Below are 13,632 nucleotides of genomic sequence, written 5' to 3'. Positions count from 1 at the left end.
ATATGTGATCAGAGCACATTTATGGTCTGTCTTCCACAGAAAACATGCATATATTATATTCTTCCAGCTTTTAAAAGAAATTACTTTTATCTCTTATTATAATATTTTTGTGCAGACGTGGCATTAACAGGATGTCTCTTTAACACTCCAGTAGTGACTGAAGCCCCCATCATGTTGCTCTGTAGGAACTTTCAGCATTTTTAGCATGAAACCTTCCTGCACTGACTTTACTGCATTTAAGTATTAGCTCAAAGCTGCAGCTAACAGTATACAGTATACACATGATTGTTTTTTGATTAATTAATGTTTTTGACTATAAAATGATGAAAAACACCTTTAAATGTCCTATTTTGTCCAAGCAGTAGTATAAAAATCAAAGATAATCGGTTTACTGTGATAAAAACAAGGAGGAGGAAAGTTCATTTTATATGTTTTAAGTTGTTTTACCTGTTAATGAACCGTTATCGAGTCAGAATATTCCTACAGGGAAAATTACAGCTAAAGCTGAGTTCATATATTCTGGATTCTCCTGGAAATCTGTCAGTTTTTAGGAAAAGTGGAAGGACTTTACGAGACTTTTAAGTCAGCAACATAATCGATGTTCATACTGAGGTCTATCGAACTCTGATCTGAATACCAGATAAATACAAATACTAAGTTTTATACTTTCTGCTTAACCTTCCAACAGCTTGCTTCTTATTTTTTCCTTTACCTCCACTAACTTCATAACATAAATTAAACAGGTTTTACTCTTCGGTTTGTCTCTTTAGTTTTTCCATTTTTATTCCACAGGTATAAAAGCAAATAAGTACATTTACTCAAACTCTTTATTCAAGATCATTTATGAAGTACTTATTTCCATGCATTTTTTTTTACATTTTAGCTGCTTCATAGATCCACAACACTACATTTCAAATGCAAAAATGTTGTACTCCTTTACTTATCTTACTGTCTAAATTGTTTTGCAGATTTTGATTATTAATACAAAACAATGAACAAATAAGTTCAGCAAAGTGGATATCAATTAAAAGTAGCCAAACTTTACCAGCCAATGCACTAAAGTGATGCTCAATGCAGCCGTAATTATGATAAAATAACAATACAGCCACCGTAGAGAGTTTTCAGACCCTCCACTTTAATTTTAAAAGGATAAAATTGTCTTTTTTCTGAATATGTCTGCACTCAGTAACCCAGAATGACCAAGTGAAAACATGTTTTTAGAAGTTATTAAAACACCAAAACTAAAATCTCACAATTCTAAAAATATGCAAATATATGTTTAGCTGCATCCTGTTTGCTTTAATTGAGCCTGAGATGTGTTTGACCTGAATCCATCCGTAGAAAACTGCACTGATTAGACAGAGTGATGGAATGAAGGATCTGAATGAAATCACTCAGCATAAAGTTAGCCAGTCAATCAATCAATTACATTCTTTAAAAAAATAAAAATAAACACTATTTAAATGTGTTTGGTTGATGTAACTGCATCATCTTAATATTATGTGTAATTTAAACTCAAATTTCTGCAATTGTTGAATTCAAATTAAATTCAGCTTTAGGTAACTTAATAAAATTGGCTTGAAAACAAAATTTTCTGCACCATTACTTCAAGATTTCAAGTTCCCTTTTCAACTTTAACATGTCTGAACAATTTCAGACAGTAAGGACTGGTAGTTACACTACTTTTGGTTGTCAGGAAAAGCAAAGTCCACCAATTTAATACAGTTTTTGGATGATGAATGATGATGCATTCATTAGAAGTTGCTATAACTCAAAAAGATTGATGGCTTTTGTGTTTATTTTTGTTTTGTTTTGTTTTTTCTGAAGCCCATCATAGGTTTTTAGTGTACAGCACTACTTCCACACTCCTACAACTTTGTGATTTTGACAGGAGAAAGACTTTTCACACTAATGATCCCACTCCAACAAAGACTTCTTCTCTCTGCATGTAACTCTGCTCAGTATGGAGGAGACAGATTGTAAACATATGCAACTATAGGTGGCCAACAGCATCATGGAAAACATCTCTTTTTTTCTCCTTTTTTTTCCCTAAAGGAGCTCTCAAGTTGGGAACAAGTACAGAAAAGCGCGTTTTCTGTGTTCATGCTCCTCCATTTTCCTCACTAGCGACGCGTCAATCAAATTAAAACGTGTCTTCAATTACTGAGTCGCAGCTGTTTGATTAACTGAGGCGCAGAAGTGGCTGCTGGAAGCGAGGTTAGAGTAAAACAATGACTTCTCCTTTTTTACGCAACCGTGCAGAGTTGAGTTGAGGGTCTAAATTCGTGAAAACGGCGAGATTAAGTGGCTGCAGCGTTCATAATGAGCTCAACATGAAGGTGTGAAGATGTTTCACAAGCAGAGGCCAGAAAAACACAGGAAAGGAACTTAAAATCCTGAATATATCACAGTGATGCTTTTAGAGATTCAAAAACAAATATAAAGAGGTCAGAAAACCAACAACAGGAAACTGAAAACCTCCTAAACGAAGATTCATTTGGCACTAAGGGCATCATCATAACGCAGCTGATTTTTTTGGGACAAAATTAACATCTGAGATTGAAAGACTCACATGTTTTCACTGGAGCGGCAGCTGGTCCCCCCGCAGGATCATTCTCCCTCTCCACAAAGTCTCAGGGAACTTTGGTTTTTCTTGCGCGCAAAGTTTTCAGAGTCTCCAAATCGGCAAAATCCAAAATGCGCCTCGTTGACGCGCAAAAGTCTCAAAAGTTTGGAGAGAGAGAGACAGAGCGGCTCTGCTGACCGGGTGGGTTCGCTTTACTGATCCCGACTCCCCGGCGGCGGTGCGTAAAGATGTTTCCAGCGCAGAGACGCAGCGTTCCGTTTGGACTCAAGCTGGAATTGATGAGACAATCAGCTGCACTTCTGGTCAAGCTGTCAAAATAAACGTAGATTGGAGGTCAAACCTTCAAAATAAAATGAGTGGGATGGAATAATTGGCTACTAACTGGAAAAACTTAAGACAGTGAACCACCCACTGTTTTCACCAATAGGAGACAGACATTTTTGAGTAGAACCAAGCATCCCAGTGTTGACATAGATTAGGTCTAAAAAGCATAAACCCTTTTCAGATATTTCTGCTTTGTCAGTCTGTTAAAGTAACAGCATTCTGTCATTCAGACGTACAACATTTTTCTGTTAAAGGTCATCACGGCTTCATTCAGACAAACTCACAACAGAGAGAATCACAGTACACACAAGATACTTGTCAATTAGATGGTTTATCAAGCGATGTATAATACATAAAAATGTACAAATAAACAAAAGACTAAATCCAAGCTAAGCTTACCAAATAGCCTGCTGTATTTATGATTTACTAAATACTCAAAATTCTGCCCATGTCTGATGATAATTTTACTACTAATATACGAATAGAAATAGAAAATTATCCCAACAGCTGTGATGGAGTTCAGAATTCAACCTGAGGAAAGCTGCTATGCTACAAATGATTTAGCTGCAGCTGATAAACTGTGTGTGACAGCTCACCTGTGTAAGGTGAACAAAAGTGACTCGATCATGGTCGATGATGGCTCCATGTTGGGGATAACTGATATTTAAAAGGGATTAATGAAGCTACTGCGCACAAACATGCAAATCTCTCTCTTTGGAGAGTCTCACGTGGATCTCGCTGCTGTTGGATGCTGCAGGTATTTAAGAAACTCAGAGCAAAACCCTACAAACAGCTGGAAGCAACAAACTTAACTAAGCTGTATTTTTAGGGACATTTCCATTTGTTGTGGATTCAGAATTGTAGGGCAAATTACATAAGAAAGGCGTTTTGCGATTTTGGGAGCAAACTGTGATATTTTTGGACCAACACTGGTGCTGAAATGAAACAATGTGAAACTTGAAGCACTGTTGCTTGTGTGTACAATGCAGTATTTTTTTTTCCATTTTAATGACAGTGCTTGTCTCCCTGCATTGTAAATGTTCTTCCCAAACAATCCCCCATCACTATTTTGAGGGAACAGCATCACTGTTGCAGCCTTCTGTTCTTGTTCCACCCAAGATGATTATGACTGTTTTTTATGAAGTTCAAACACACCAGAGCTTTTTTTTTTTCCCTCCTGTAGCAGAATAATGACAAGGTGGAGGCAGACCATTCTACACAGCACCGTGTCAGCACCAGAGAATTTTTTTTTTTCTCAGACAAATGACCGACAGTGTATCTTTCATCTTAAACCACTTAGTTTCCAATAAGGGAAAACAAGTTGGGGGAACAGTGGATGACGTCTGATGTTACAACTGAGGCTCATGTCAGTTTGTGTTGCAACAGTGTGAGCTCCACTTCTAACCCAACTAACTGCATGAAAGAAACTGTTTTCATGGTAAATCAACAATAATCCAGTCGAGCAACTGTTTTAAAGTGAATTTCAGACCAAGAATATGATCTAATAATGTCAAGATTACCGTTGTCCTCTCTTGTTGGCCAGTACTTTTATTATACCTGCATAGTCAGCAAGTCTGATGACAGCTGAAAAGAATACTACACAACTCTAATGTGATTCAAAACATCCTTAGAGACCAAAACTAACATGCATGACATGAAAGAAGTAATTTTAAAAGGAAAGATACATCCACACAACCATGTGGAGTTTAGCTCCGCAATAGACAAACACAACTTTGTATTCAAAAAAATCAAAGACAAAACAAATTGAAACTTAATTTTTGCTTTTTTGATGCAAAACAGTTTTCTGGGGTATAAAAGTTTGCACCTTTAAACTCCAAGAGAAAATGTAATAAAATTCAAATTTTCTCCATTTGAACTAACTGTGCCTGAGTTGATATTGTTGATATTGTAGGTACCACAGGTGCTCCATGGGGGATTTTGTTAATTTGTCCAATATATACTGAGCTATTACTTGATGATTTATGGAGAATAATAACCTAACACACAATATAAACACAATGTTTACCTGGAATAAAGTTGACCATGTTCACTGTCTGAGATTAGCATGTTAGAATGTTAACAATAACACAAAAAACAAAATCAAACTGATGGGAATGTCATTAATATTGCAGATTCTTGGCTGTAAACTAAAATACTGGACACATTAAAGTATTGACCTGATGCTGCATGAAAAGTCAGAGAATCACTAAAAGTTCACCTTGACAGAAACATGAAGGTTTGAAGCTAATTTAATTTGAATTCCACAAGATAGCTCATTAAAAGAGGCAACAAGGAAAATACTGACAATTTACATTTGCACAGTAAGAGCTTCGTACATATCTGCACCCTCTGAGCTTTTACTGTGTCACAATAATGTACAGACGAAGAATAAAGCTCATCAGAGGACTCAGTGTGGGTTTTCTCTGAGTGGGTGCAGATGTGTGCTTTCTGACAGCCGGGAACTCATCTGTTCAGCATCAGTGAAGAAACAACAGTGACGTTAAACTCCCGGCCTGACTGTAATGTGATTTCTCCCCCGGCGTCAATCAGCCGAGCCACCAGCTCAGTCATGATAAATACATGATGATAAACGAGGAGGACAAAGGAGGGGGGCGGGAACAACGAGCCGCTCATTTGCCTTCAAACGTCACCGAGGTTGATCTTCCTGCCTGATAAAACGTCCAGGAGGGTGCACTGATTTGCATCATGGTGAATCTCAGCAGGGAGACTCTCCATCCTGACCTGGTTCAGTGGGTGTGAGCAAGAGGACACTTCTGATTCTGCCCAGTGGGACGGAAAAACTGCCTTTGATGGAAAGCACTTCACATTAAAAACATGACGAGACTGCAGCAGGTAATGACAGCAAGGCTTCCCGTCCCGTACTGTTCTGCTGCCTCAAACACTCAATAAATCAGAGCTTTCCTGCCTCTTTAAACTGACGCACCCCATAGACTCCATCCACACCACCCAGTGTTCCTAAACTGTCCTCATCCACGACCACGTGGAGCAGCAAAGCTGGACGTTTGAGCCATTTATCCATCTGTTACTTTGGGGCAATTCCTTCAGCTGTTCACCCCTTACTTTCAGCTAATCAGCTACTGATTTATTTGTCTCCCGTTTTAAATATGTGTTGCTTTTTACGAACTATTTCAATCATTCTGTTTTACTTCAGCTCATTATTTCAGCAAGACTTTACAATTTCAACATTTCAATTTGAGTTAAACATGGCAGCTTACAGGTCAGTGTAAATCTACCCAAGATATCCACTTTTAATCCTATCTGACTCTCTATTTACCTTCCAAACAGAAGTAGGCAACATTAAAACTACATGCCTAATATTGTGTCACCAAAACAGCTACGGCACATTAAAGCATGGACTCTGAAACCTTAGAAGGCATGCTGGTAGCGGACACCAACACGTTAGCAAAAGATCCTTTAAGTCCTGAAAGTTACAAGATTGGGACTCAGTGAATCAGACTTGTTTCTTTAGTACATCCCAAAGATGCTCATTCGGACAGAGATATGTCTTCCAAACAGACATCCCTCTGGATATTGATTTTACTAAAGGTTTCACATGACCATTTGTTTGCCACTGACCACTATTATATTTTACATATTTTGTTAATCGTTGCAAAATAAAAAAGGACTATTAATTGGATGAAGCCCACTCCTCCCTCGCTTGACTAGATTTTACGCAGCAAACTGAGATGCACTGTGTTCTGACACCTTTATCAGAGCAGCAGTGAGGTTTCCAACAGTTTGTGGCTCTTCTTAAGGACTGGACCACATGAGCCAACCCTCACTCTCCACAAGCATCAGTGAGCCTTTGGCACCCAAGACCTCAGTGCAGGTTCACTGGTTGCTTTTCCTTGGATCACTTTTGGTAAGTAATCAGCACTGTATAGTGGAAACACCCCACATGATGTGGAGATTCTCCGACCCGGTGGTGGAGCCATCACAGTCCTTACCAAAGTCACTCACATCCCTAAAATGATGATTTTTACTGCTTCCAACACATCAGCTTCAAGAACTGACTGCCAAATATACTCCACCTCTTCATATGTGCCATTATATCAAGCTAGTCAATGTTATCCAGTTTAACCTGTTAGTGGTTTTAATGCTGGGGCTGCTAGACGTATGTGGATGTGCTGAATTTTCCCTCAGTTCTGCTGAGTTCTAAAGAAAAGTAAACATTTCTAACAGGTAGTTGGTTTGGATCTTTTAATGGGATGTTAAGAGCTTTTCTCTAATAGCTAGAAAGAAAAAAATCAATAAAATTGTCTTTGAATGCAACACAGAGTTTCACACAGTCTGCGTGGCCAAAAGGTTTTGGATTCAAAGTAACACACAGGTTGCAGCAAGATCTCAGAGAGAAAACGCATCCAAAACCAGGGAAACATGGGGAAGGTAACTAAAATAGAGTCAACAATATATATTATGTAAAAAAAAAAAAAAAATATATATATATATATAATGAGACGAGGATCATAAATTTGGCCCATTTGTGTAAATAAAGAGACTAAATATCAGTTTCCTTAGAGGCAGGTAGGCGGGGAGGCAGGGGGAGATGGTGTAAAGGGGGAGTGAGTAGGTGAGTCAGACACAAATGTAATATTTAAAAAGGACAACATCTCACCTTACCATGGCAACCGCATACACCTTCTCAGTTTTCTGTGTTCACCACGTCAGCCTGTTTACTGTTTGATTGAACATTTCCAGTAAGTCTCAGTCCGCTTCAGGCTCCTGCAAGTTTTATATATGAACAGAACAGAAGGTGTCGTTTTCTGCCTCGGGTGGAGGGCTTAACCTCGACTCTTAAAAAAAAAAAAAAAAAACATTTTGAAAGCAAAGAGAAAATATTCTGCAAGGTTGTGTAATATTAATAAAAAAAAGGAAACGCTTTGTCCCTGGCAGATACACCCAAAAAATAAAATCCGTTTTATGACAGAGGATGGAACAAAAAATACAGCGACTGGAATCGGAGCACAAAAGGTAACAAAAAAAAAAAAAAAAAACTAAACAAAAAACCCCAACTTAGGTCTTTAAGGTATAAAGCTTGGCTATAACTTGTTTGTTTTTCTAAAAACAGCGAGGACAAAGTCAATAGCGGGAGAGAAAGAATCTTTTGATTTAAAAAGCAGATGAAAAATATGAAGGACAGACAGACAGCAGTGTTGCTCTCCTCCTCCTCCAGCTTCACATTACTTTTTAATAGCTTCTTAATACATAATAGAAAGATCTAAATAAAATAAACATGCTGGAATTGAAAGTGGAGTTTTAAAGAAGTCAAAACTGAAAAAAATCTGTAAAATTCACTATTTACTGTGAAGATTCTGTTTAATTTCTGTTTTATCTTAATATTTTACAGCGATCTAGTGAAGTTTAATTAAAACCTGTTTGACATTTGATGGAAGCCCCTTGTATTTTTAAACTTTCATTATGAGAAGAAACATCCCTGAATTATGGAAAAAGTGTACAAACTCTCTTGGGACAACAGAAACTGATCTTCCACTGGCTGAAGGCACACTTTCCCCATCAGCCGCTATTAAAGCTAAAAATAGCTGCAGTCTGAGGATCTTTGGATGGCAAACACTCCATTAAGTCCCTGTCAGACATGCGATATTTTCCATTAATCAGCATGATGTTTGAATGACCACCCTGGTTGATTTTCCGTAAAAGTTGCAACGGCCTAGTAACCTTTCCCCATCATTTCTAACATTTCACAAGTCTAAACTGTACCCAGTCACATGAACAAAAAAAAGCATCGCAAGAGAAACAGTACCTTGAGTTCTGTGAAGTGATTCAGGGAAGATCTTTTAAACATTTCACCGTCAATACTGGCCCAAAAATATCAGAGGAAAAGACACAATTTGCTGCCAAAACCACAAATTTCTCTTTTAGTTTGGTCTACATTGTTACATCTATTAGAGACTGAAATGTCCATAAATATAGAGAAACAGATACTAACAGCTCAAACAAATGAGAATCACTAATAATAAAAGACATCTGGGTTTTGACAAAATGAAGACATGAGCTGAAGTTTAGTTTGTTGCTTCCAGCTGTTTGTAGGAGTCTTTCCTCTGAGTTTATTAAACACTTGCAGCATCAGACAGCAGCAGGATCAATATGAAGCTTGTGTGCAGTGTTTTGTTCATTTCTTTTTTTGCGCAAAAAAAAAGCTTGATTAAAATATTAAACAAAAGTAAGAATGCCTGCTTTTGAAACAGAATAAATGCAAAAAATGAGGCAATTATGAGGCTGCTCATAAAAAACACTGAATGCAAAATGGTTTATCAATACACAAATCATTCATATTTGCCAGGTCAGACTAAAATATGAGGCTACAAATAATACTAAATTAGGAGCAGTTTGGGAGCTGAAAGAGCTGGTTCTTCTTTGGGAGCCGTGCCAAAAGAACCGGCTCTTTTCAGAGAACTTCCCATCACTAGTCTGAAGTCACGCTGACAGCTCTGAAGACGAGTTGAGACACTTTGAAGTGCAGGTTTGTAACTTCCTCTTCCCCCTCCGAGCGCTGCAGAAAACATCATTATGAAGCCAAAACTGAAACCACATGTCACTCCTCACTGCTCTCATCGGTCACACTGACAGTCACAACTATTTTTAGAGGGATGTATTTTGATCATCTGTGCTCAATGAGAAAAAGGGGAAACTGGGTGGAAATCGCCAAAATCAAACAGTCCTTCACTCTCAGGGGTTTAATCTTTTAATTTGTCACCAGCAAGAAGAGTCGATCAGCTCATCACCAACAGATGCATCGAGAGGTGAATGTGACGTCACTGAAAACTTCACTAAACCCCTTTCCAACATTTACCTTATAGTCTGAACTGCATTTTTTTAGTTTTTTCCTTTCAGTACCTACAACAGCTGCATTTAAAAAGTGTGTACTGTTGCATGCAGTGTGGGTGCCGTTGGGACATTTACCATAATATTTCAAGCTTGAACGACACTCTGTGACTTACCATCCACTCTGCAGAGGAACGTAGGTCTGAATGGACAGTAAAGCTTGTTGGTTGGCGTGGCAACCCAGATGTAGTAGGACATCCTATTACTATTAACATACTGCATTTGATACACCATGTATTGACACATTCTAGATCTTTCTCTGGTAGCCTATAGAGTATGTTTAGTATTTGAACACACCTTGATTCCACTCACAGAACCTCATACAGATCATACAAGCAAGCAGGGATTAATGTAGGTCATGTGGGTTATTTTAATCCTTAAATCCTTAGATTTATAGTGTGAAACAAAACTCTGTTTATGAAAGGTTTAACGGGTCAAATTCCTCGTTTAAATCAGCAGGACACATGGAGTTTAATGGTTATATAGTGATCCATTTAGTGTAATCGATCGATGTTGTTATTTGGTGTTCTGCAAAATCTCACCAACTGAATCTAACGTTGTAAAATAAAATGTATGGTATTTTGGAAAAAAAAAAAAAGCATTCATGTTTATGTGGTGACATTTTGCTGCTCCCACACAGTTTTTTTATGATATCTATTAACCTTCACAGGGAAATAAATTTGATGGATGTCTGTAGAAATAACTACCTAAAAGATGAGGAGAAGGAGTTTCGTTTCCCCAAACAGAACCGGGATAAATCTAATTAAAACTTTTCTCTCTGCAGCGTTTCTTGCTAATAAAGAACTGCTTAGAAAATACTCAAGCAGCAGCTTCTCATTTTGAGGTGGAGTATGAAAGGCCCCCTCAGCTGCCATTAAGTCTGTACTGGATACAGTTAAACCTGGCCGTTGTCCGGTTAATGTGCTGTTTGCAAGCTTTGCAGCCAAATCAGAATCTCCCTCAGTAGCTGCTCGTCTCATTTTCATCTTGGAACTGCAGCCCATTTCGTTTCTCCCTAATTTCAGTGACTTGGTGGATTCTGTGGAGGTGAGAAATAGCTTTCAGCCCCAAACACAAAAACTCAGATCAGTCAATCATTTCAAACCTTTTATTCAAGTTGCCTGGAATCGCTCTGATACTGAAGCTTCGTGCAACTTTGTGAAAACCTTTAAAGTCTTACTTACACAAGTTCTGAGAATGATTAAATAACCAGAAGATAACTAAAGCTGAAACTACAGCCACCATCCTCCTCCTCACTAACATTACAGAGACAGTGAAAAGTCTACATTCAAAGAAAAATAGAAGAAAAAAAAATTCTCCACTTCCCCAAGACACAAAAATTTGAAGAACTATGTGACGCTCCAACCTGCTGATTACTGATCTACCGGATTGTAGACGTTTCTCCTCCATACTTTGTTCTTTATTGTCTGAGCGTTAGGACTGAATGGATGTGACACCAAAGAGACGCAGTTTTATCTTGTAAGAAGTGTACGCAGGCGGTTAAAATCAAGACGAGCGGTGACGAAAACATACTGATCGTACAAGACAAAATATCGATGGCCGAGTACATTCTGAATTGTACAGATACACGTTAGAAGAGACAAAAAACAGGGTTTCCAGAGCAAGTTTTTCCTCTACGATTATGAAGACGAAGAAAATCTGAAGGAACCATATGAATGTCTTTTTGGAAAGTTACTTCATGGATCTACAAGTCAGAGTTACGGTATTCAGTGCTGTAAACAAGCCAGTCCTCTCAGTGAATCTGTCATCCCTCTCCTTAGTGTCTTTAATACGTATCATGTCAGGCTGTCAGTATTTTGGTAAATACTTCTCTTGTAGTTCGATTAGCACAAATCAATATATTTGTCCGAATCTGCAGTCAGAAGATGAGTTGCTAAAATCAGCAAAGACTGCAGCATCCAAAACCTCAAAAACTGAATTGTTTGCACATTTATTCCATACACAAAGAAAAAAACTAGCAGTCAATGTTTTTTTGGGGGGGCTGATACAGATAACTGATATAAATTTGCAGCAAAAATGAAAATCTTGCTGTCATATTTTCAAAAATTCCAAATCAAAACTTTGACTTTTTTTTTCCAACTTAATTTTTTTACTTACACTTCATAAAAGAAAACTTTTCCGCTTTTATCCTTTAGTGTGGGGAGACTATTGCTCATGACAGGTGGATAATCAGATAAGAATGTGGCTGATTGAGACCACAGAGTGTCTACAGATAGAAAGAGGAGTCTGAATGACAGCCAAAAGATTGCATTCCTAAATGTATTAATTCTTATCAGGAATCAGTTAAAAAGATAAAACTGACAAACGGAATATTGGATCCAATCATCACCCACACAGATAATCATTCAATCTGAACAAAAAGCAAACAACAAGGTTGGGATTTTTTGTTATTCAAAGTAGGCGGGTACTTTTCGGTCAGTGAAAATCATTAGCTCCTATTGATTTCTCCTGATTCCCTAAACTGATGCTAATCCCTTAACAAGTCAATGTTAACAGAAGAGGCTGAAAGTCAGTTTGTTCAGTCTCATTTGGGAAAACTCCAACTAAAGCTCCACTCACTCATGTCTTCAGTGCTTTGATCTCACCACTTCCTGTTTTTTGATCTCTCTTGTTTTATTTCTTGTATAAAGTGTGTAAAGCTCCTTGAACAATGTGATACACGAAGAACCTGTAATTATCTGGAAGCGCTGATCATAGCAGCTCAGTAAAAACCCAGTAAGTGGACCCTGAGTTAACTTTCTGTCTGCCGTGCAAGAGATTGGTGAACTTGTAATGAGCCAATTGTGGTCAACGATGAAGCTTTGATCTGCGGTAATTAAAATCCATCAACGTCGACATGTTCTGCAGTCAGTCGGTCAGTTATCCCGTCAATCAGTGCGACAGTGTGGGACACAGGCGGCCATTGTTGCGCACTGATTTCCATCATGTCCTCGTCTGACGGCGAGCTGAACGGCTCTCTTCACAGGACGGCCTTAGTGTGTGTGTGTGTGTGTGTGTGTGTGCGCGTGTGTGTGTGCGTGTGTGTGTTAGTGTGTGAGTGTGTGTCGCGTCCTCAGCTCGCTGTGTACCAGATCAGTGACAGATAGAGCGGCGCTGCTGGAGAGAAAAGAGAGGGGGAAGAAAAGGAGGGATGGAGGGATCAGATGGGAGGAGGACAAAGGCTTCATTCTTTGCCGGTGGTGAGGAGTTTCAGGGCTTTCTGGAGGTTCTGGATCGCCGTGCCGACGTCTTCGTACTGCAGGGCGCTGCCGGCGTACTTGCAGTACTTCTGGGCCTTGGTGAAGTCTTCTGGAGATAGATGAACGCCGCCTGGAGGGAGAGAGGAAAGGAAGGAGGGTGACGGGAGGATAAAGGATGACAAAGGGGCAAATTGGAAGAAAGAGGGGAAGAAGTCAGATCAGTCAGATAGAAGTTAACGTATGACAACTGTAACCGATTACAGCAATGACTCTTGATTACTGAGACTGTGGACAGCAACAAAAAAAGCGGATTGATGGAATAAATTATGACAAATTCCATCATTCAGCAGAAAAATCCGACTGTTGAGGCAAAGTAAAGGGAGACGCTTTAACAAAACCCTCAAATCATGCCTCTGGGATTTAAAATACTGATCTCTAATGAAGAAATCCTTCGGTCAACAATCGGAGACAAACTAAACCAAACCAACAATTTTCATTTGGGATTAATTTCTACATTAGTCGTCTATAAAATGTCACGAAACAGTGATGAACAGCAACAGAAAGCTGACATCTCAAATGTCTTGTTTTGTCCGACCGGCAGTTCAAAACTCATATATATTTACGTTACCGTGATATGAAACATGAGGATTTCCTCAA

At 38.6% G+C, this 13,632-nt stretch overlaps 2 protein-coding genes across 19 annotated transcripts in view; both read right to left on the bottom strand.

The window, feature by feature from the left end:
- adgrg6 (adhesion G protein-coupled receptor G6) overlaps positions 1-2,980 on the bottom strand; it is a 116,571-nt gene extending 113,591 nt beyond the window's left edge. For 3 of the 16 annotated variants that reach the window (XM_055015930.1, XM_055015934.1, XM_055015933.1), the window contains exon 1: positions 2,573-2,965. In XM_055015930.1, coding sequence (XP_054871905.1) covers positions 2,573-2,574 — 2 coding nt within the window. In that variant the 5' untranslated portion in view covers positions 2,575-2,965. Of the gene's footprint in view, positions 1-2,572 lie in introns of all 16 variants that reach the window. The other 13 variants (XM_035956444.2, XM_055015937.1, XM_023288215.3 and 10 more) reach the window with 11 other exon arrangements.
- Positions 2,981-10,869: 7,889 nt separating this feature from the next.
- The window catches only part of vta1 (vesicle (multivesicular body) trafficking 1), a 77,906-nt gene continuing 75,143 nt past the window's right edge, over positions 10,870-13,632 (bottom strand). For all 3 annotated transcript variants that reach the window (XM_023288264.3, XM_023288272.3, XM_023288279.3), the window contains one exon: positions 10,870-13,105. In XM_023288264.3, the coding sequence (XP_023144032.2) occupies positions 12,960-13,105 (146 nt within the window). In that variant the 3' untranslated portion in view covers positions 10,870-12,959. The remainder of the gene's footprint in view (positions 13,106-13,632) is intronic.

Source organism: Amphiprion ocellaris, chromosome 12 (genome assembly GCF_022539595.1).
Source record: "Amphiprion ocellaris isolate individual 3 ecotype Okinawa chromosome 12, ASM2253959v1, whole genome shotgun sequence".
NCBI lineage: Eukaryota > Metazoa > Chordata > Actinopteri > Pomacentridae > Amphiprion > Amphiprion ocellaris.
The sequence above is the reverse complement of the archived record's forward strand: the minus strand, read 5'-3'. Positions and strand labels throughout refer to the sequence as shown.